Raw genomic sequence first — 20,957 nt, 5'->3', positions numbered from 1 at the left:
TATCAGAATCATGGTCCTTTCACCTGTAAACTCATCAACTGGAGGAAGATACAATTTTCTTCTCCAATGAAAAGTTATTTCACCCATTAGACTTGGTTTTAGAGTGACAGGCACAAGAAATAAATGATTTCTTTTCCAAGACTGTTCAGATGGCTTTACATCCAAAATAAAATTTTTTTTCTCACCAATTTGTGCATTCCATTTAAGGAAAAGAATTTGTACATGCAATGTCAATTTTCACATACTCTTTGCATACCTAAAAGTTTCTCTTAAAACGATGTCAGAAACACGAGAGACATTCTGCGGCTGGTAAAGAGAGGTGCTCATGTGTAGTAATTATTCAGCCCCTTTTGCCAAATGTCACCTGAGCTTCCCTCACTCCTGCAGGTGCTAAACCCAGGGTATTAATTTAAATCAGTCAGGAGGTAGGGCGGAGCCTGACACTGAAGCGTGCTAACTCGGCAGCCAGCTGTAAAATTAACAAGGAAACGCACTGGACACCTGCTACCCGGCTTCAAACAATAACGTTTCAAGAATAGTTCCGTGGGGGATGTTGCTACGGTTAGAACTTCTTGTCAGTTGGATCTTCTCAGAAAAAAATCAGAGCCCCTCTCAGTCTGATGCTTCACTGAGGTTTCAGGGTTTCTAAGTGGAAAGAACCAAATAAAAGACTAGAAAAACCTGAAATAAAATAAGCACTATGTCTCTTCTCTCCTCCCACCTGGCGCCAAAGTAAGCTAATTGTTCCTTATCTCCAGGGGCAACGAGTGGCAATTAATTGTGCAACTGTACTTTATTAAAACGCTTATATTTCAACCCTGGATTCTTTAAGGAAAAAAAAATAGAGATATGATCAGATTCGCCTACATTGAGGGAAGAGGGGGAGGAACAGCATCTAGAAGATTCTAATGACCTTTGATCATGATACCGCCGCCCAGGAGAGATAAACAACCCTGTATGCACCTGCACTAAAAACTAAAAGAAAAAAACAGGAGGTTCCAGGATTAAACTAAGAAAACAAACATGTGAGTGCACATCCAAAATGGCTGTAGGGAGCTCTGGTTAGGCAGTCTGCCTTCTCTCCCTCAGCTCTGCAGAGTTAATTAAGAAGCGGGCTAACCTGGTAGAATGCAGACACTTAGCCTTCCTAGAAATTTGCAAGGTTTGGAAGCAAGAAGACCAGACTGTGCTCATGAATCCACCACTCACTGGTCTCGTGCCTTTGGATCAGTTGCACAAATGCCCAAGTTTCCTTTTAAGGTGAGAACAACAATACTCTCTGGTTTATACGACAGCAAACGGCTTACACGAGACCATGCATGTAGCATGCTCAGCACAGTGACTTCGCATCCTAAGGGCTCAAGAAACATTAGTCACTGTTTTCAATGGTTGATATGCCTACTAGCGCAGAGTTCTGCACCTGGATAACTGGACGTCATGCTTCTTTGTTGTGGGGACTGGTTCTGTGCAGTGTACGTTGTGACAATTAAAAATATCTCCAGACACCAGCAAATGTCCCTTCGTAGCAGAATCACCCCCAGTTGAGAACCACTGTTCTGCATCTCAGCACCACTCTGAGTGGTGTCGCTAATACAGTCAGACAGCTGCTTCACCCTCTTAGCTTTCAGCAACTATTAAACACCGCATTGGACACATTTTGTTAGGTTTTTTTAAACCTCAAAAGCCTTCTGATGATGTCAGTACCCTCTTCCTGCTTTGGAAGAACCAACCCCATTCAATTTGTATCCTGTGTGCTTTCCATAAACTGGTCAGTGCAGTGCCTGACATACAGTGGATGTTAACGGTCAACATATGGTAGGAATCTCTCTCTCTTCTATTGGCCGATGGTGAGAGAACATCTCAAAGTGCCTGGAAGCCCCATGTGGAGCCAGAGTGAAGCCATCTAGAAGAAACAGGACTGAGAGATGAAATCTAGGGTCACTATTTGGACTCTGAATCAACCCAAGCCTGAAGCCATCCCTACTCCATGGACTTTGGGTTCTGAAAACCAATGAACGTCTTTTCTGCTTGTGTCATTTTGGGTTGACACAATCACCTACTACTCACCAGGCACGATGCCAGGTGTTTGTACATGCACCTTTATTTAACCTTCATGGCCATCTTGTAAGAGACATAATACATTACACCCCTTTTGGAGGTGGCCAATGGAAGCTCAGAGAATTAGGTCATTCACTCAAGGTCCCACCACCAGAATATGATAGAACTATAATTTCATTCCATTTCCTCCAATTCCCGGCCCAGTTTATCACACCTGCCCTGTTGTCAATCTTGGTGGGGTAAAATGGGGCCATTCAGCAGGAACAACACTCAGCTCCAACTCTAACAGAAGCTAAAGGTGAGCAGAACTTTGCCCAAGGTCCTTGGGAAGACTCCCTGCGTTCTAGAGGGGAATGTTGTGAAATCTTTGCAGCCGCATGTTGGATATGTGAAAACCATTTGCCTAGAGCGACTTAACTCCTGTGCATCTATCGATGTGAGACAGGGAGAAAATTATCTTAGTTAATATGAAACTGCCTTGTTTTGCACACATTCAAAAATAGCCAAGGAAAAAAATTATCTCCACTAATAAAGCGAGGCAGATATGAAACCTTCACACTTGGGGGAACACAAATGATATTATCCTGAGCATCTTGATGGTAACTATAAAAATTCATCTTTATTTGAGTTACCTTGAATCCAACACTGTCTGGATCCTGCACACACAGTCCTGCTCCCAAAGTAATTATAATAGAAATCTCAAATTACTACATAAGGGAAACCCAGCGCCTTCGAGACCATCTACATGCATTGCTGTTTTTATCTACAACCACCCGCAAGGAAGTTATTACACAGATAAATTTACAAGGGAAGTTAAACACCTTGTCCAAGGTCAACAGCTAATAAAGGTCAGAAGGCAGGGTCGCTCCGATTCCTGAACCAGAGTCCCTTACACCACGCTGTGAGATTAGTAAGAGCCTAGAAAGACATTTCTGATACTTTTCCTTCTGATCCTTCATTCAAACTCAAGGCTGCACCAGCCCCACAAAGCACGACCACTGAATAAGGATGCTACTCAAATTCAATAAATCTTCTAAGTCCCTACGATATTTGAGACACGACACTGTGAGATACTGACTGAAGGTATTACAATCACCTAACTGCAGGAGTTCTTGGACGAAATACCCAAAAGGTTAGACCAAAAAAAGACTAAAATCATAAACTAAAACTCTTTCGTTTTCTAAGTCAGCCCTTTATGGCTTTTGGTCAAAGACCATTGGAATATTTCTGAAATTCATGTCTCCAACATACCCACACATTTCACCCACCATCTCCTTCCCCTGAGCTACTTCAGTGCCTCCCCACGTCCACACCTGCCACCTCTACCCTCTTATTGACAAAATATGAACATGATTACACAACACACACACACACAGACACACACAGACGCACACCTGCTTAAAATTCTCTACGGTTTCCTACCACACTTTGGAGAATAATCAAGGTTTTAAAAATAATCTCCTAGATCCTTACCAGTTCTACTGGATTTCAACGTGAATAAGTTGAACTTTTGCAAGATATGTGTGACATGAGAACCTGGAAGACTGAGATAATTTCAAAAAAGTTTCAAATATTCATAAGATACTACAAACATTTACTAAGATTTTAGCCTCAGAAGTGACAATAAAAAGCCACACATACTCTTTTCCTATTACTATTTCCTATAAACATAGTGAAACAAAGAAATACTGAAAAATATTAATGCTGGAATAAATGCTGCCCCAAACAGGCCCCAAACATCTTGATCAATGCAGAATTCTCCTGCACGTCAATGTGAAATACAGTGGGGAATGGGCCAAGGGGCACAGTCAGTGGAAAAGTCTATTTTCTGTTATAAAACACATTTCATACCTAGATTCCACTGGTTACAACTAATACATAATAAATAATTTCTGAGACCCAAACAGGGAAATATACCCACCTTCACAAACAAACTCCTAATTTTCTATAGAGATTTTTCCCATAAGGATAATAAGGAAGGGATTCTGACAACAGAAGAACACTGCTCTAAAGAGAAAAGTGGTATTTGCTAACGTGAGAAACCGCAGGCTCTGGGAGACTCGCTGATGGGTTTATAGCATTTCCATTTCCAGGTACTTAAAATTTAAATAGACCAGAGAGGAGCTGTACAGGAAAGAAGAATGTAAACACTTTCTAGGATAGCTGTAAGAGCATCAAATGGACCATACTTCTGAAAAGCAAATTTTAATAGCTGGGCTTTGTTTATAATCGTGTGAACAGATTAATTTGGAGCATTACTGGTATATATTCAGGGAAGTAGCGTCTTAGGTGTTAAAAACTTCTGTTATTATCTGCTATTGTATTCCTGTCAGGGATAACTGTCCATCTTTAAAAAAATAAATAATTTAAGTCATAAATTGATTTTTTTCAACTTTAATGTAATGTCAGGCCATATTCAGAAGGACTCGCATTTCTTAAAGTTTAAGTCACTTAAAATTCTAAAATATAAAATTTCATCTGCAGTGCTTCAAAAAAAAAAAAAAGCCTACATTCTGAGGGAAGAAGGTGAACAAGAGACAGCGATTGGACTAATCTCTTGGTCGCTAGTGATCAACCCAATTATTATTGGCACCATCTTCTCTCTTCAAAATTAACTTCAAAAAGGAAAAAGGAAAGGTTTCAAAAGCAATTTATTGGGTCTGCAAGAAGCAAGCTGTAGAATTAACCTCCTCCAGTATCAGTGTCATTCATTACACTGAGAAAAATAGATGGAATTTAATAAATTGCAAGTTGAAAAATGTCAATGGCCCCTCACGTTAATAACCGACCGCAGTAGGCTCAGTGAGGACACATAGACATAACAGCAATAGGGAAGTCTTCCAAACACCAAGAATTTGGCCTCTGTTCAGCATGACCCTGCAAATGGTAAACATTTCAGCTCCCGCGACTACTGCAGCTTCAGTCTGTGGTGTGGACTCAAACCATGTAGTGAAAATTCCTAACACATTCATGAAACATGAGCGCTCTCTGGGAAAGACCGCCATGTTGAACATATCAATATTTACAACATGCCCAGCATCACACAGTCATCCTCCAAGCACCTGCCAAAGCGCCTTCACCTTGGCTCCCCTACGGAAACCCAGGTCTCACACGGCGTGAACTTGGAAAAAAAGAAAGGTAGAAAAACAGTCATGAAACTCACCTCCCTGCCTCAAAAGTGAACCAAGCAGCATCTCGTCCATACCGCCGCAGGGCGCTTAGCGGCCAAGAGATGAGTTTGACTCTGGGATTCTGGACGTCCCAAAGACAGATGTGCTCATATGTAATCTGCAAGGCACATTCGCCATGTACATCTAAGTTAGGAGATGGCATCAAATACACATTGAATCTCTCTGGGAGAAAAACAGAAGGTTAGTCTAAAATCCCCAGGAATAAAACAGCAAAGACATTGTAGGAACAAAGAGGCATTTCAAAATAATTCAAGCTCTTATTCTACGTTTTGGTTGAATATTCAGGATGATAAACCTTTCTCATAAATTAACAGTTCCAGAAAATGAGATTTTAAATGAAGACCCTATTAAATAACATAATAATGACACACGCTGGTCGTCAACATACATGCAACACTATTTACATGAGCAAAAAATCATTTTTAGAATTTTAAAATTTGCATAATAAAAAATCTGTATGCCAGTAAAGGACTAAAATAATGAAACCATTAAAAGCAATTTTTTTCATGCCAAGTACCTGTTAATTACACCCACATTTTTGTGTTCACAATAGATGCAGGTGCAAAATAATTGTTGCATGGTTCAATGATATTAAAGTCGTATCGATCAAATTACAATTTTCACAATTAAATGAATACAACTCTACCCCAAATTATTTAAACAAAACTAATACTATGCACTTAACTGACCAACGGTTTGGAAAATTCCAGTGGCTAGTTTTGAGCTAGTTTGAGCTAGTTTTAACAAAGAGCTCTCTTTAGCCAAATACCAGAAAAAAATATTCCTTTGCTTATTTGGATGATTGTTAAAATTTAACCAAGATTACTCTAAATAAAGTACTTGGTTTATTACTGCAACTGAATTTTCATCCCCCACAGATACAGTTGTGGTATTTCTGTTACGTTTCCAGAAAATTCATTAACTTACGAAGTTACAGAGTCAAAATTTTAAGTGAACTATGAACAAAAATAGCATTACTATAGCAAACACATTTTCATCTATCATTACTGCAGATTGCTGCGTCTGAGGAAGCAGCATGGCAGTAATAGTATTACTGGTATTCTTTTTTTTTTTTTTAACATTTTTAATTGATTTATAATCATTTTACATCTGGTATTCTTAATTAACTGTTTTATAACAAGGAAGTCTTTAGAATTTTCACTGATTTTTTAGTTCAGTTTAGCAAGCAGGAGTGTCAAGATTGTGTTCATGAATGTATTCATGCATCTCTTCTTCAAATTTCCTAAGTGATTTCAAACTTCCAATAACCAAATATTCACCGCTTTCTAGTAACTATTATTTTAAAAGTATATCCTGGTGGAGCAAATATCTCCCTGGAGAGTGCTGGCACAAGTAGGAGAGACTGTCATCATTAAGCAAAAAGTAACAGGGAGCATTATTAATTTATTTGCTTGGAAGTTCTTCTGTCACTGTCTCTCTCCCAAGGATAACATCAGAAGTGGTAAGAGTGACGACTTTAGTTACAATTTCTTTGTCATACAATTAGTGTCGTAAAAAGCCTCAAAATACAGAGCTGAGTTGCATTATAATCCCTGGTAGTTATATACCAGTGGCATCCTTGCTCCTATTCGACAGAAGAGGAAACTGAGGCACAGAAAATTGGTACAAGAAAGGTGACTTCTAAGCACAGTCAACTCTTGAATTCAGTTGGTAGCACTATCAGCATACAACTTCCCAAAAATAAAATGTGAAAAGTAAGTGCTGATCTGAGCACTCTAGGTTAAAAAAAAAAATCAAAACCTGTCATGTTTGTCTCTTCATGTTTGGCTTCATGTGCACCTGTCTGTGGGGCAGTAGGGGGGCCTCCCTTCAGCCCAAGAGCACCCTGCAGAGGGAGAGCTCGGTTGTGTGACCTGGCAAATGACTTAACCTCACTGCAGCTCAGTTTCTCCATCTACAAAGAGGCTCTCCTGAATTGGCCGGCGCTCCTAAGACTTTGTCAGTAACACTTCCCCGGAGATGGATTAGGGCGTGCATCCAGAATAATCGCAGCCTGTAAATGCGTCATGAAGACAGAGTTCCAGTTGGGAGGGAGGGCATTTTTTACTAAGTACTGGAGTGTGAATCCATGGAAAGGGTCGGCACAATTCCACCTCTGCCACGTTCGTAGTCAAGCCAGGTGACCTGTAGCCTCTTGGGTTGTGATATATCCTCACAGATCAAGTCAAGAGGCTAAAGCGTGTCTCTGGGACCCAGTCTATCCCATCACAAGGCTCAGTCACTTGGAGACAGAGAAGTGATTCCTCACCTCCAAGCTCATATTGCAAATCAATATAGATTTTTACTGAAGTGTTCATGAATACTTTGGTCATCATTATTTATAATGATTGATTCCCAGGCTGAGTATTGAATTCAAGAGTTAGCTCAAGTGTTAGAGCTTAAAAAAAATAAAAATCACAGACTTAGGTGGGTTCAAACTTGACAAAATAGTCATGAAGTTTGGATTCTATTAAAAACACTGGAAAGTGTTCACTAAAATTTGATGTGAAATAGGCAAGACAAAAACCCATGTGTGCTGTTAAATCTGCACATTATAAATACAGGCCCAGGAGTATAGTCTGGAATCAAACACCAGTTACTGGAATTGGAGTAAGATCTTAACTTTTCTAAACTCAATTTCCTCATCTGTAAAATGGGGGGAAGTAACAGTACTTATATCACAGGGCTGCTGGGGAAATGAAATGATCTACTGCATCTTCCACAGAAAGCAGCACCCAACAGCTTCCCCATACTTTCTAGCTGTTATTATTAATATAGACACATTCATACGATGCACGGAAAACATATTAATAAAAGAAATACACTGAAACGTTAACACAGGCTTTAGGTGAAATAAAAGGTTATTTTTTACTCTTTCTTTACACATTTTTATAAGTTCAAAAATTTTACACAATGAAAAGACGTCTGTTTCATTATATGGGGACGAAAACAGTTTCAGAAAAGAGCGAAGGAGAGAATTTTCTTTACATACCACTCTGTTCTCTCTCAACCCCAGTGGCCAGTAAGTCAGGCTCTCCGAGGCTGATGCCGTTGATCCGCGTCCCTACGCACTCCGTCTGGAGCACTTTGCACCACTCATCAGCCTCCAGATCTGCAGAAATGCCCAAAGATTAACGTGCGTGCCCGGCGCCCGCTTCAAGGCTCAAAGCCCAAGCCCTCCCTGCCCCGGACCAACCTGATTCACAAGCAAAGGTCTTGGAGGTGTCATCACTGAAATAAATCCCTATGGCATGCTTCTTGGTGCTTTTTGGCAATCGAGCTACGTTCTTCACGTTGTTGAGTTCGGTAACCTGAAAAAAGGAACAATTTGCAAGTTTGATGACGCTTCAGAATGAAAGCTCCCAGTCAGCACCATCGAAGGGAGTGCAGGCACAGAACGAACAGAAGGTGAACACGTCCCAGGGGAACACAGCCTGACAGAAGAGTGTGTATTCAAAAGCTACGGGTTATTTCAGTGTCATCCTTAATGCCTAGCAAGGAAGGTTAACAAATTACCTCCCCCTTTTTAGATTTTTGAAGCATATTAAGGGGCACAGGCTCAAAACTTCATAGAGGCAGAAGCTTGTTTTAGTTTTTTTATTGCTTCCCCCAAAACTCTGCCTTTTCCATAGTCCTCATGTCTAACTCCGTCAATGTGGACAGACTTTCAGATACCCCATCCCTTGAGGGTACTCCCAACGTAAGCATCTTAAACACATCCTCCTTGGAGGAAGGGAAGGGAATGGCGGTCCAATGCGTAACTCAACTGCCTCACTCTTTGATAATCAGAGTGTTAGGGTTCTCAGAGATGCCCCTCTACTAGGGGTTCAAGTCATACGTTCTAACAGAGAGAGTCGGTTTGTGAAGTGGTATTCCAGGCTCTCCGACTTACTCCCAGCTTCTCAGTGGTTATGGTGCCACTGTTTTAGGGTCTGAGAACATTGCGTGGTATCACCTTCCCATCAGTAGGGGAAAGCTTTCCCCATTAGCCATTCTCCTCACCTTCCTCTCTCCCACAAAGGGTATTGGCTTACTGTGTTTCCAAAACAGCCACCCCTCATTCAGTTACATCTAGACCCCCTGCCGCGTCCCAGGCGTGTGATACTCGGGTCCTGCAGGACAGAAGGCTTAGGTGGCTTCAGGGCAGAGTGTCCACATGATAAATGACTGTGACTCTGACAAGTTAAGTGCCGTCTTAGTATCTCTCTTTTGTGTTATACCAAAGAATGTGCCTCCCCTCAAACTTTGCCCTTCTGTTGCTCTAAATTCAATAAATGCCTGGCTCAGGATGTAGGTGAGAGAAATAAATACCCTCCATGCACACACTGACCTGATTATTTCATTTCCCTGCGTCTTAACCTCCACTCGCTCTCCTGACAAGATCATGCAAATTTCTCGGCATGAAATATCCTAAGAGTTGCTACTGACCAAATGTTTGCAGCCATCCCAAATTCCTACGTTGAAATCCTCTCTCTAAGGGGATGGTATTAAGAGGTGGAGCCTTTGGGAGGTCATGAGGTCATGAGGGTGGAGCCCCTGTGAGTGGGATTCGTGCTCTTAACAAAAGAGACCGCAGAGAGCTCCCCTGTCCCTTCTGCCCTGTGAGGCCACAGAAAGAAGATGCCTTGAAAGTGAGTTCTCACCAGACGCCGAATCGACCTGTGACTTGCCCTTTGGCCTACCAGGCCCCCAGAACTGTCAGAAATAAATTCCTGCTGTTTATAAGCGACCCAGTTTATAGTGCTTTTGTTACAGCAGCCCAAACAGACTAAGACACCAGGGTTGCCCCAGAGCTGGATAAATCAAACTCGCGAGTGACACTTCTCTCATTCCCCAAGTACACCACGTCTCTCAGAAGTCACCAGATGCAACCATTTGTTTTTTGCTCATTTATTTGTGTGCTAACAGCTCCATCTGAGCCATTGTCATCTTGCCACAGCTACTTCCTGGTCTCTCCACCTCCATCCTAACCCCATTAATTCACCGTAAACACAGCATCCAGATGATCTTTGTAAAACACAAGGCTGATTGCAGCATTTCTGCGCATAAAACAGAACACTTCAGTGGCTTCCATTTCCATGATGGCACTCAGAACAAAAGCGCAAATCCTACGGCCCTCTGTGGTCTTCCCTCCAGCTCTCCCCAGCCCCTGCCTCAACCCTTCCCCACACGTCCTATGCCCCAGCCCCATGCTGAGTTCCCAGAAGGCACCTTGCGTCTCCTGTCCCCCAGCCTTCCCCACTCTCCTTACTCCACTCCCACTCGCCCTGTGGGTCTTAGTTCGGCTCTCAGTTACCCGCAGAGCCCTAGCGGGCCACCCCCAACCCCCGCCTGATCGAACTCTCAGGGCTCTGGGACCCCGCGACGCCTCTGCCTTCACAGCCCTGGGTGGCTGGCCACATGGGTCAGGGCCTGTCCCACCTCTGCAGGGAACGTTCCACAGGGCAGAACAGTATTTCCTCTGCCCATCCACTTCACCCCCTGAATCTAACAGAGATTGTCACACAGTGAGAACTCAATGAATTTACATGGACTTGATGAACGAAAGATGAAACTCACCCACAAATTTACTTGTGCGGTGCTTCTTCGGGGAGAACGTCTCTCTCCCTCCTGCCTCTTCTCCCTAGGGAAATTTCACTTTTCCTGCAAGGTTCACTTCCCCTAGGAAAGCTGCCCTGACCTCAGCGTGAATGAACTGTTCTCCCTTTCTGCTCCCTTATACGCTGCATGAAGCTGTGTTCTATTATCTGTTGTTGTAATTAATCCATTTATCTGTCCTCCTCACAGCAAGACCTGAGTCACCTATCAGTGACTTACTGATGAGCCAAATCAATGAAAAACAATCATTTGAGAGTCAACGTTTATTGAGCCCGCACCAGGAACACATGTGCTCCATGCTCAGTATTTTGTTATAGACTGTCTTATTTGATCTTCATAAAAAACCCTATGAAATTGCTATTATTATCAGTATTTTCCAGATGAAGAGATGGTAGATAAGAAAGGTTAAACTCATGTGCCCAAGTGCACAGCTAAAAGATGGCAGAGACGAGTTCTGAATGAGGCAAACTGACCCCAAAGCTCGTGCTCTTCACTGTTCAAAACATTAATAATGACTGGCTCTGAAAAGGTTCAGCACAGAAAACCTTCACTCTGAAAGTCATCTCCTATTTGAGGACGTCCTTCCTTTCACGGGGCTGGAAGCAGGGCAGGAGTGCCCTAGGTTTTATTCTGACCCTCTACTGAGATATTATATAAGAGCAGTCCACCCTAGCCTGAAGCACAGCAATGACCTTGAAATATGTCATTTCATTACACGTCTATTAAGGGCAAAGAGGAAGGAATAAGTCATCTGGAAGAGTCAGGAAATGTAGGGAGAACTGCATGAGTCAGAACACAATTACCCATTCTGGAAATTGGTTTAGATGATAGGGAACCCAACACCCCAGCTCAGGGGAGGCGACTGGATGGGAACGCGGAGCCGGCAGGGTTATGTTTTACGTGTGGAAGGACCACCAAGTTCTGAAGCAGCAGTCTCAGTCCCCAACTCAGAACTACATCTCAGTGAGCACATGTACACACACACGCATGCACGCACGCACGCACACACGCACACACACACGCACACACACGCATGTTTACCCTATTTTCAAAAGAACTGCAATCTGCTCTAATTCACAGTGGAATCTTCCTTAAAATACATGTGAAAGTGATAATATGAGGATTAACATTTGCAGATACATTTATAAGGCACAGAAAACTTTTTAGGACACGTATTTATTTCCACAGTCGCTCCACTTTGTAAATGAGAAAACCAGGGCAGGATGAACTCTTTTAATATTCCTTTTACAAAGAAATCACTTGCCCCTAAAAATTCCTTTTGTTCGGTAAGGTCTCAGATTCTGATGTAATACGAGCAGTATTTTAAACGGGGGCGACACAGTGTAGCTGACCATCAGAGGCGAGTGTGCCAGAACCTCGGCACCGTCTCACAGAGGACAGGCCCGCAGGACTCGTGCACGCGTGACTCCAGTCCACCTTCCACACGAATTTACTGTCTTTTCCTTATGTCTCAGATCACCCAGAAGTTATTTCCTGCCAAGTTCAAAACTTTTAAGCAGAATTCCCTCCTGAGCCTCTGTAGTTATAGATTTTATTTTTCTTTCACAGAGAAAAGACGCACCCTGTGCAGAGAACACGAATACCCTCAGCTTCCCGCGAATGATGCTCTTTGTGTGGAGACCCACAGACAAAACGCAAACACTTCGTCAAGGTGTGGCAGCATCAGGAAGGGAGTCACTTAGACACAGCGGCCCGAGAACCACGCTCCCTCTTCCAGAATCTTCCCCGCACCCGTTCATTCACCAAAAAGTTTAATTTATTTACTATTTATGTACTCATTCATTCATTTATTTATCTTCAGCATTTACTCTGTGTCAAGCACTGTTTTACTCACTAGAGATAAGAAATGGAAGCTTTGTGCGTCATTAGTGGGAATGTAAAATGATGCACCTGCGATGAGAAATAATATGGAGGTTCCTCAAAAAATTGAAAATGGAGCTACCAGGTGATGCAGCAATCCAACTTTTGGGTGTACATTCAAAGGAAATGAAGCAGAACCTCAAAGGGATATTTACACACCTGTGTTTCTGCAGCATTATTTACAACATCCAAGATAGGAAAACAACCTAAATGTCCGCTAAAGGACAAATAAAGAAAATACAGTATACAGCCACAACAGGATATTACTCAGCCTTAAATAACAGTATTTTCTTTCCGTGGTACTTCTTTTTAAATGTCACCTCCTGTTCATGACAAGTGATACTGGTTTTCTGTTGATGGTAGTAAGAAAATGTTCTCTTACAAGTGGATTTATTTAAACAAAGAAGTGATCTACTTTCAAGCAAAATACTAAGTAAATAAGAGTAGGGGTGATATTGTGACAATAAACATTTATGAATAAATGATAAATGAAGAAAAACAACGTAAATCTACTACTACTAATCTAATCCTATTATTATGAATCTGACTTTCATTTCATTTTCTACTGAGTCAAGAGTCCAGATGATATAACCAATTGACCTAAAGGTCACACAGCCGCCCAGAACAACTCTAGTGTGCTTGGCAGAGGCATGGCAATAGATTTCAACAGAAAAGTGGTACAGATTTGGTTCCCACTTGTTATCCCAAAGGTCACCCATCTGGACAGGACTGTTTATTAACTTTTTGCCTTTTTTGCCCATTTCATGATCGAATTTCCTAAGTGAGAAAGACGACAAAGAATTTTAAGCCCCATGACCAAAATCTGAAATGTGTCTGACAATTATGATTTAAAGGTCAAAAGAGTAATTCTCAAAAGAAGTCTAAATTAAGATCCACTTACAAATACTCACTACAAACAGAGGGTTTTGATAGTCAGCAGAAAAGACAAAGAAGTCAAATTTTGTAATTAAAAATGGTATATAGAGTTGAAATATTTTAGCCTACCCTTTTATATAATCTTCATGCTAAAACAATAGTTGACCAAGATAGACAATCAAAATAACTTCTGTTTATTTTCTGGGCGGCCACCTATCTGGTTATTCTTTCAAATTAATCTGTGACCTTTCAATCTCTAACCTTCCTTTTCCTTTTCCAGGATATATTTGTTTACTGACTCCAGAAATCTCCTCTTGAAATGGAGCTAAAATCTGAAGAAGATCAGAAACACCTGTATGGCTTACTGAACATGTTAATATTTGCACCTATGAAATGCTTGATTTTCTCTAGAAACTGAGTATTTACTTTCAAAAGCCCAGGTTAGCTTCAGGCTTAATCTGATTTTGTATATCCTGGGGCCAATTCAATCCTTAGACTAATTCAAAATTCACTGAAGATAGCGGCTCCTTGAAAATTCTTCTGGTAAGAGATAATGAACACTAAAAAGGAACTTCCCTAAGGCATAAAGTATGCTTTTGAGCACGGAGGTTGAAAAGATTAAAGACGAGACTGGGCAAAAATGATTCTCTCTTTAGGATTTGGAGTTATTTAAAATCAGATCAAAGGCAAATTCTGTACTCACAGCAACCTTCATGTTTTAGATTGAACTATTTGTTCAAAATCATCCATTCCCTCCTGGTCCTTGTGACTCTTTCCTCACGAGTTTGGACCGGATCCTGAAACTCGCTTTGACCAACAGAATGTGAGGGATGTGCCTCGTCCAAGAAGATGCTCTAAATGCTGCGTGTATAAGTTAATTCCTTTTTCCCTTGAGCAGCCCTCCACCTCCATAACAATATTCCCCTCCTTCTTACTGGACCTCTGAGTGAACAGACAGACGGACTGCAACTGAGTCAAATTAATCCAGCTACGCTCAATACACTGCACAGCCAACTCAGATCCCTCATGCAACACGGGCAGGAGATAAAGATGAGCTGCTATAAGCTACTAAGATTTTGGAATTTTTGCCACAGCAGAAGTTGGCTAATACACCCTGTGTTTGATTTCCTTTGGCCAAGAATTTTCAAAGTTTTTCTCTCAAATCACATTGTATAAAAAATATCGCTTCTGGTACAAAGGAGACCAGATTTCCTAGTCAAATACATAATAATCCACTAGAGCATTGGTTGTCAGTTTTATTTTAGTAATTGAATCATTTTGTTTTTTTAAATTTTTTTTTCAAAGGAAATCTTATATGGTGTCACCATTATACAGAAGTAGAACTAGTCTGATTAAATGAGGAAACAGATCCCACCTGACTCCTCTTCTAAGTTATAAATCCACTTCTCAAGAAGGAAGCCTGCCAACCTCAATCAACTACAGAGTGTCGAATGGCCACAGTGTAATACTAATTTCTCAGGATGATATAACACCCTTGGTACCATTACAGGGATGAGCAGGAGAATCAGGAAAGTAACTTAATTATGATTTCCCAGGGAGAATGGAAGGGCAGAGCCACACTCAAAGCTAGAACTTCTGGCTTCTATTAACGTATGTCATTTCTAACAGTCCCCTCCACAATACATGCTCCTTAAAAATACTAAAAGTAAATGAACGAATAAATGACTTGCTGAATAAATGAAAAAAAGAATAAAACTGAAGATGCAGTTTTGGAAACATATTAAATGACATTTCTGCAAGTTGTAAACCATCTCTTGAGAGGAGAAAAAAAAGTAATGCAAATCTTAATTCCTAAGTAAAAATAAAACTACTTGTCAACTCAAAAGAAGACAGTCTTAACTAAATTCATCTTTCCTACTTAGATCTTAAAATGTTTGAAGAAAACTCAGCTTTTCAAAAACCACTTGCTTTTGTGTGGGTACACATGGCACCATGGTTTGTATCCCAAGCTACTGCTCTAGCGAAATTCTGCTTGAAACACACACAGGAATCGAAATATCAGGTCCTGTGCATCAAGCACATACAATAAAAGACAGAAATCTCAAGATTACAGTCCTGAGAATCTGCATGTGTGTACACACACTGGGGTAGCTACCACCCAGATCGACATATAAAATATTTCAGTCAATACTGCCACTTCCTCGTTCAGCACTGACCATAGATAAAAACCACCTCTCTTAACTCCATCACCACTGGTTAGTTCTGCCTTTTTAAAAAATGTATATAAATGGAATCACATTATACGCATGTTTCTGTGTTGGGATTTTTTTTTACCCAACATCATGTCTGTGAGATTCATCCAGGCTGGGTGATACTTTGGCATCATGTGAATAACTTCTTCCCCAACCACCTTTCAGAGAATTGTCTTAGCATCCACTGAAGGCTCTTATCTGCATCAAAATGCTATTCTTTTTAATCCAACTGGTTTGCCAACCTAAGCCCATATATCTATGGTTACCACAGTCAAATAAGTATTGACTGAGGATGCTTTTACTGTTCCCACCTCCCCACTGCTTCCTATTAATAAGGAAACACAGATCATGCATATTACTAGAATCACTATGATTCTTTGTTTATTATTTCAAAAATGTGGGCTACCGCGTTTAATCAGGTGAGCCAGGTCAGCTATCTAGAATTCACTCTGCATGCTTAGAGGATATAAGTGCCCATCCTATACCCTTTTTACATCTGGACATCCTCATCCTCAGTTTTTAATTTAGATTTGCCAGTAGGTGAGCTGCTCTACACAACGGGGTAGCTGACTCCAGGAGGGAACCAAGCCATTTGTGACTTGACACCATCATCCGTCTCTTCCCGGGCATCTCAGCAGGACAGCCAGGGGGCTGTTACCACAACTGCAAGTTCTAACTTAGTTACTTAGGATCCGAAGAAAACCAGGCACAGGTGAATTTGGTGGTCCATGTAGGTCACACTTCCAGGGCCTCTTGAAAAGGGATGTTGGCGATTCTCTGCTTCTCAAGCCTTTGGGTGGCACCTGCACACCGTCTCATGAGGGCATTCCAATCTTCCCCTGCACTGACGCATCCTTCCTCCGACAGAGACTCCAGGCAGATGGTGAAGGCGGTCCAAGTCGCCAGTATCTGCGCCTGTGCAGAAAATGACAGAAGGCTACCTTGCTGGTGGCGTGCTTTTTGGCTCCGGCGTGTTATTAGGTTGGACGGCACAGCCCAAGAATCAGTTTGAACAAACTTTGATTCACTTTTTTCAAGATGCATTCCAACCACGTGTATCCCTCCCACACGCTCTGCGCTCCTCTAAGAGAGATGGATTTCCTTCCAAGAGTCGGAAGCAACACAGCTGCACGTTGACGTCTCCACAGCGCTCCTGCTTCCCGGGCGGCCAGTTCTTTGCACCTTTCGGAGTGTCCCTTACACCCACCCCTCTGCCCGTACAGCCTGCTGTGACGCCCGAGGTCATCACAGTGCAGAGACACAACTCTCCTGAAACAAAGGTGGTGTGCAATCTATCGTTCTCCTTTTCTTAAAAGCCCAGCTGAAGTCCCTTTCCTTCATGGGGTCTTCCCACTCCCGTCAAGCAAGAACACTCAGCGCTTGCTTTTCTTTTGCCTGGAAACACTCCTCCTTTAGGTGAAGCAGGCTCACTCCTGTCCCGCCTTCAGCCGCTCACATATTCTTTCCTCCTGAGCACGCTATTTAAAATTGCAAGCACTCTCATTCCATATTCCTGTTCCTTTCCCTTGCTTTAATTTCCTGCTGAGCATTTATCAGTCACTCCAACACACTACATATTCTGCTTCTGTATCTGCTTTATGACTGTCTCGTCCCCGTTAGAGAAGAAGCAGGGAGTCACCTGCTCTGTGCTCTGCTGTAGCTCCAGTGCCAAGAACTGTGCCTCACGCCACGCAGACCCTCAACAATCACACGTCAAATGAAAGGTGGACATTACCGTCATTTCCACTGTAAAGACAAGGAGACTGGGCTGCAGCGATGCGATGACCATGCCCGGGGCTGGACAATTCCTGCCCAGCAGCAGAGGAATGCTCTGACTCCAAGCAGGCAGACTCTTAATTATGTGCCGGATCTTGGGCTCCAAGTACTTCATATTGATCATGTTATTTAATTTCTCACGGCCTTTCTGACTAGCTAGCACTGTGACATTCCCCTCGTACACAGAAGAGTGTTGAGGTCTACAGAGGTGAATTTGTTCACTCGGCTGGCAAACAGCAGGGCTGGGATTCAAACACAGATAATCTGATTACTCTTTACTAAGCCACCAAATGCCACTAAATGAATATACAGAAGAGAATCAGAGGGGCCCACCATTCCTGAGTCAGGCATTGTTATTTCTAAGGTGGGTCACGAAGGATGAGCAAGGGGTTCATGAGGCAAAGAGGAAAGATGAATTTCCTGGGGGGAATTAAAAAACCCTAATTAAGCACAATGATGAAACTGCAGTTTGTTGTGATAAAAACATGAGGAGGAGTGGTGGCGAGGAGGGTGGCAGCGGAAACAGACAGCACGGAGCCGGACCAGCTGGACCAGGGTTAGATCCCAGAAGGCCTGGCGCGCTGCCATCAGGAGTTCGGTGTGGCTCACAAAGTCTCAAGAGTGTGTATTCAAAGGCTTTCAGCAGACAAATGGAATGATCTTACCTATGCAGTAGAAAGATTATTCTGTAGGCCAGTGGTTCTCAGTCTGGGGGAGATTTTGCACCCCCACATCCCCAAGGGAAATCATTCCACAAAGTCCAGAGATATTTCTGGCTGTCAAAACTGGGAGGTGCTCTAAGCATCCAGTGGGTAGAGGCCAGAGATGCTGTTAAACATCCTACAACAAACAGGCCAGTCTCCACGACCAAAAGGTTCACAGTGCAGAGGGCAAAAAGCCTGTTACGGGAGAGTAACAGGAGAGAAGGAGCAAGGCCGACGGGTCACGCAACTACAGAGCCATCCACACAGAGCTGGTGAGGATGGCGCCCTCTGCAGCTGGGCGGTGCACAGCTCGCTTGGCCACACACGGTGTCCTTCACCGTGTGGGGACGGGAGGGAGCTTGACCTGAGGATGGAGGTGAGGTCTAGACAGGCCAGGACACAACCGGGCAGTAAACGATTAGTTTAGGTTAGAATGGGACGGATGAAAAATCAGGGAGAGATTTAAGAGCGACTTAATGACCATGAAGCCTTTGTTTTCCAGTTTTCTGGGTTATCAAAAATCCAAAGTACTATGACTCCCTGAAAGGAAAGAAATTTACAACATTCTCCTAAATTTCTGATAAATCTTTAAATATGCCATCCAATTAGGTATTCCCCCCCAAAAGGACTGCCAAATTAATTTGGCTGTTTAAAGCCATATCCCAGATGTCTTATTCATCATAAAGGACAGTATTCATTGAAATAAATGTTTAACAGCCAGCGATTAACAAAGTGGCCAGACTTTTAAAAGTTTAATTTGCTGCCGATTTAGTTCTGCATTAACAACTTGGAAAACAATTACAAATTACACAATTCAATTTTCCAAATGGATCATTTTGTAACTAGGCAGAGAAACTGTTGAAATTTCTCCTGCCGTGTCAAGGGAAGATTAAAACAGTCAGATTTTTAAAGTACATTCCCTTGAGGAACTGGAATACTCCTGTCAGAATTCTGCAATTAGTCAGCATTGTGTGCGAATATTAAGACTGTTTCTGGTATGCTCCAAAGTCAAAAGCCATTTAGGAAACAAGGATTTCATTTCCAACTTTCCCCCTCCTTTTGCTGATGGTAATTTACAGATGATGATTTATTTATGTTTATAGAGTGAAATGGAGGCTGCTACCTAAAAGGCAATTTTCTGCCTTCCTTTTGTGGGCTGCATCCTAATTATTTCTCCCCTTGTGGGACTGAATGAATGAAGTGAGCAGTTCACTTTGTATATGCAAACTGCGAAGTTCTGCAGAAGCTCCGAATTATTTCATTCTTTAAAAAAGTGTGTGTATATATATATATATATATATATATATATATATATATATAGCCATTATCCTATGGAAAATGAAGAGGCATAAATGCCTTTAACTTGTGTAGGTTGTCTTTGAAAATAAAAGGAATATAAAAGTAATCCATTTCTGAGTCCATAATGTTTTCTCAAGTACATTATTAATAAAACAATTACATTATTATTATTGTTATTACATCATTATTATCTGTTGAAATTTTCAGAGCACTCAAAGAAACGCTAATAAACATTCCTATTAAAAATTTCCAAAAAGACTTCTCATAATGTGTTCCAAACCCTTCAACTTTCTCATTTTGTCTTTCCTTAGAAAAACTACCAACGGTTTTAAGATGCAGTGCCAGGAAGCAGGGACAGACAAATAAAGAGAGATGTTCCCAGTTCTAATCAAAAGTTGCCAGCACGAAACATTTCTGTCCACAAGTCTCCCCTCAGGACCCGGAACATAGCAGTTTGAGCAAACATCTTATAAAAGATTTCTTAAGAAAGAACCAGTCTAGACAGTTACATCCCAGCCCCCCACAGAGACGGTTTCATTCTTTCCAAAAATATCTACATGCCCTTGATCACTTAAAATAAACTGGACCCGTGCCTGTCTGAGGTATCAATCTGGACTGTCTCCCCTGAAGAGTGGAGCTTTATTTGTACATGTGAAATAACTGAAGTAATCCATTCATCGTGTCTTCCTTAAAAATAAAAAGCCACACACACACTGAAAAGTCTGCATCTGGAATTTATAGAACAGAGTCTGGGGTGAAGGGCACTCTCCCAAGCTGCCAGTGGGCGTGGGACCTTGGATAACCTATCTGGAGACAATTTGGTAGCAGCTATAAAAATGTTAAAAGGTGCACGATATTGCCTGACCTTCTCAGGTCTAAGACTTTTCCTCCCAAAAAGATTAGCATGAGCAGATAAAGACATATGCACTAGTTTTTTACTATCATGGAATTTATATTAGTACAAAATTAGAATCCTTTTTGTCCATCAATTTGGGTATTTTTAAACAGATTACGGTGGATCAATATTAAGGAGTACTCTGGAGCTGTTTAATGAAGTGTAGCCACTAATTACTGACTTATTAGAAGCAGGAGAGAAAGCATATAATTAAGGTGACCATTTATTTTATCTCATAAACCAGAATTTTTGAATGTGAAAGAAATTGCTACTAAAAGTTACGCAAGGACTACAGGCTGATCAAAGTGTCCCGGGGAAATGTGCGTTTATGGTCTCCTTAAACACAGCATGGACAGCATATAATGAGTTGTTCCATTTTTGCTTTAAAAGTGTGCTCTATATATTTGTGACAACATGTTTCTATTTGTATAAACAGAGAGAAGCCTCTGAGAAGCACACGTCAGTC

At 41.7% G+C, this 20,957-nt stretch overlaps 1 protein-coding gene across 1 annotated transcript in view; it reads right to left on the bottom strand.

Moving 5' to 3' along the window:
• Nucleotides 1-20,957, bottom strand: part of DOK5 (docking protein 5) — a 127,522-nt gene that overhangs the window by 35,927 nt on the left and 70,638 nt on the right. Inside the window, exons 3-5 of the mRNA XM_032461411.1 lie at nt 8,446-8,560; nt 8,242-8,361; nt 5,222-5,411 (exon numbers count right to left, since the gene is read on the bottom strand). Of these exons, the coding sequence (XP_032317302.1) occupies nt 5,222-5,411; nt 8,242-8,361; nt 8,446-8,560 (425 nt within the window). The remainder of the gene's footprint in view (nt 1-5,221; nt 5,412-8,241; nt 8,362-8,445; nt 8,561-20,957) is intronic.

The sequence above is a fragment of the Camelus ferus genome, chromosome 19 (genome assembly GCF_009834535.1).
Source record: "Camelus ferus isolate YT-003-E chromosome 19, BCGSAC_Cfer_1.0, whole genome shotgun sequence".
NCBI classification, from domain to species: domain Eukaryota; kingdom Metazoa; phylum Chordata; class Mammalia; order Artiodactyla; family Camelidae; genus Camelus; species Camelus ferus.
Note: the sequence above shows the minus strand (reverse complement) of the source record. Positions and strands in the feature narration are given on the sequence as shown.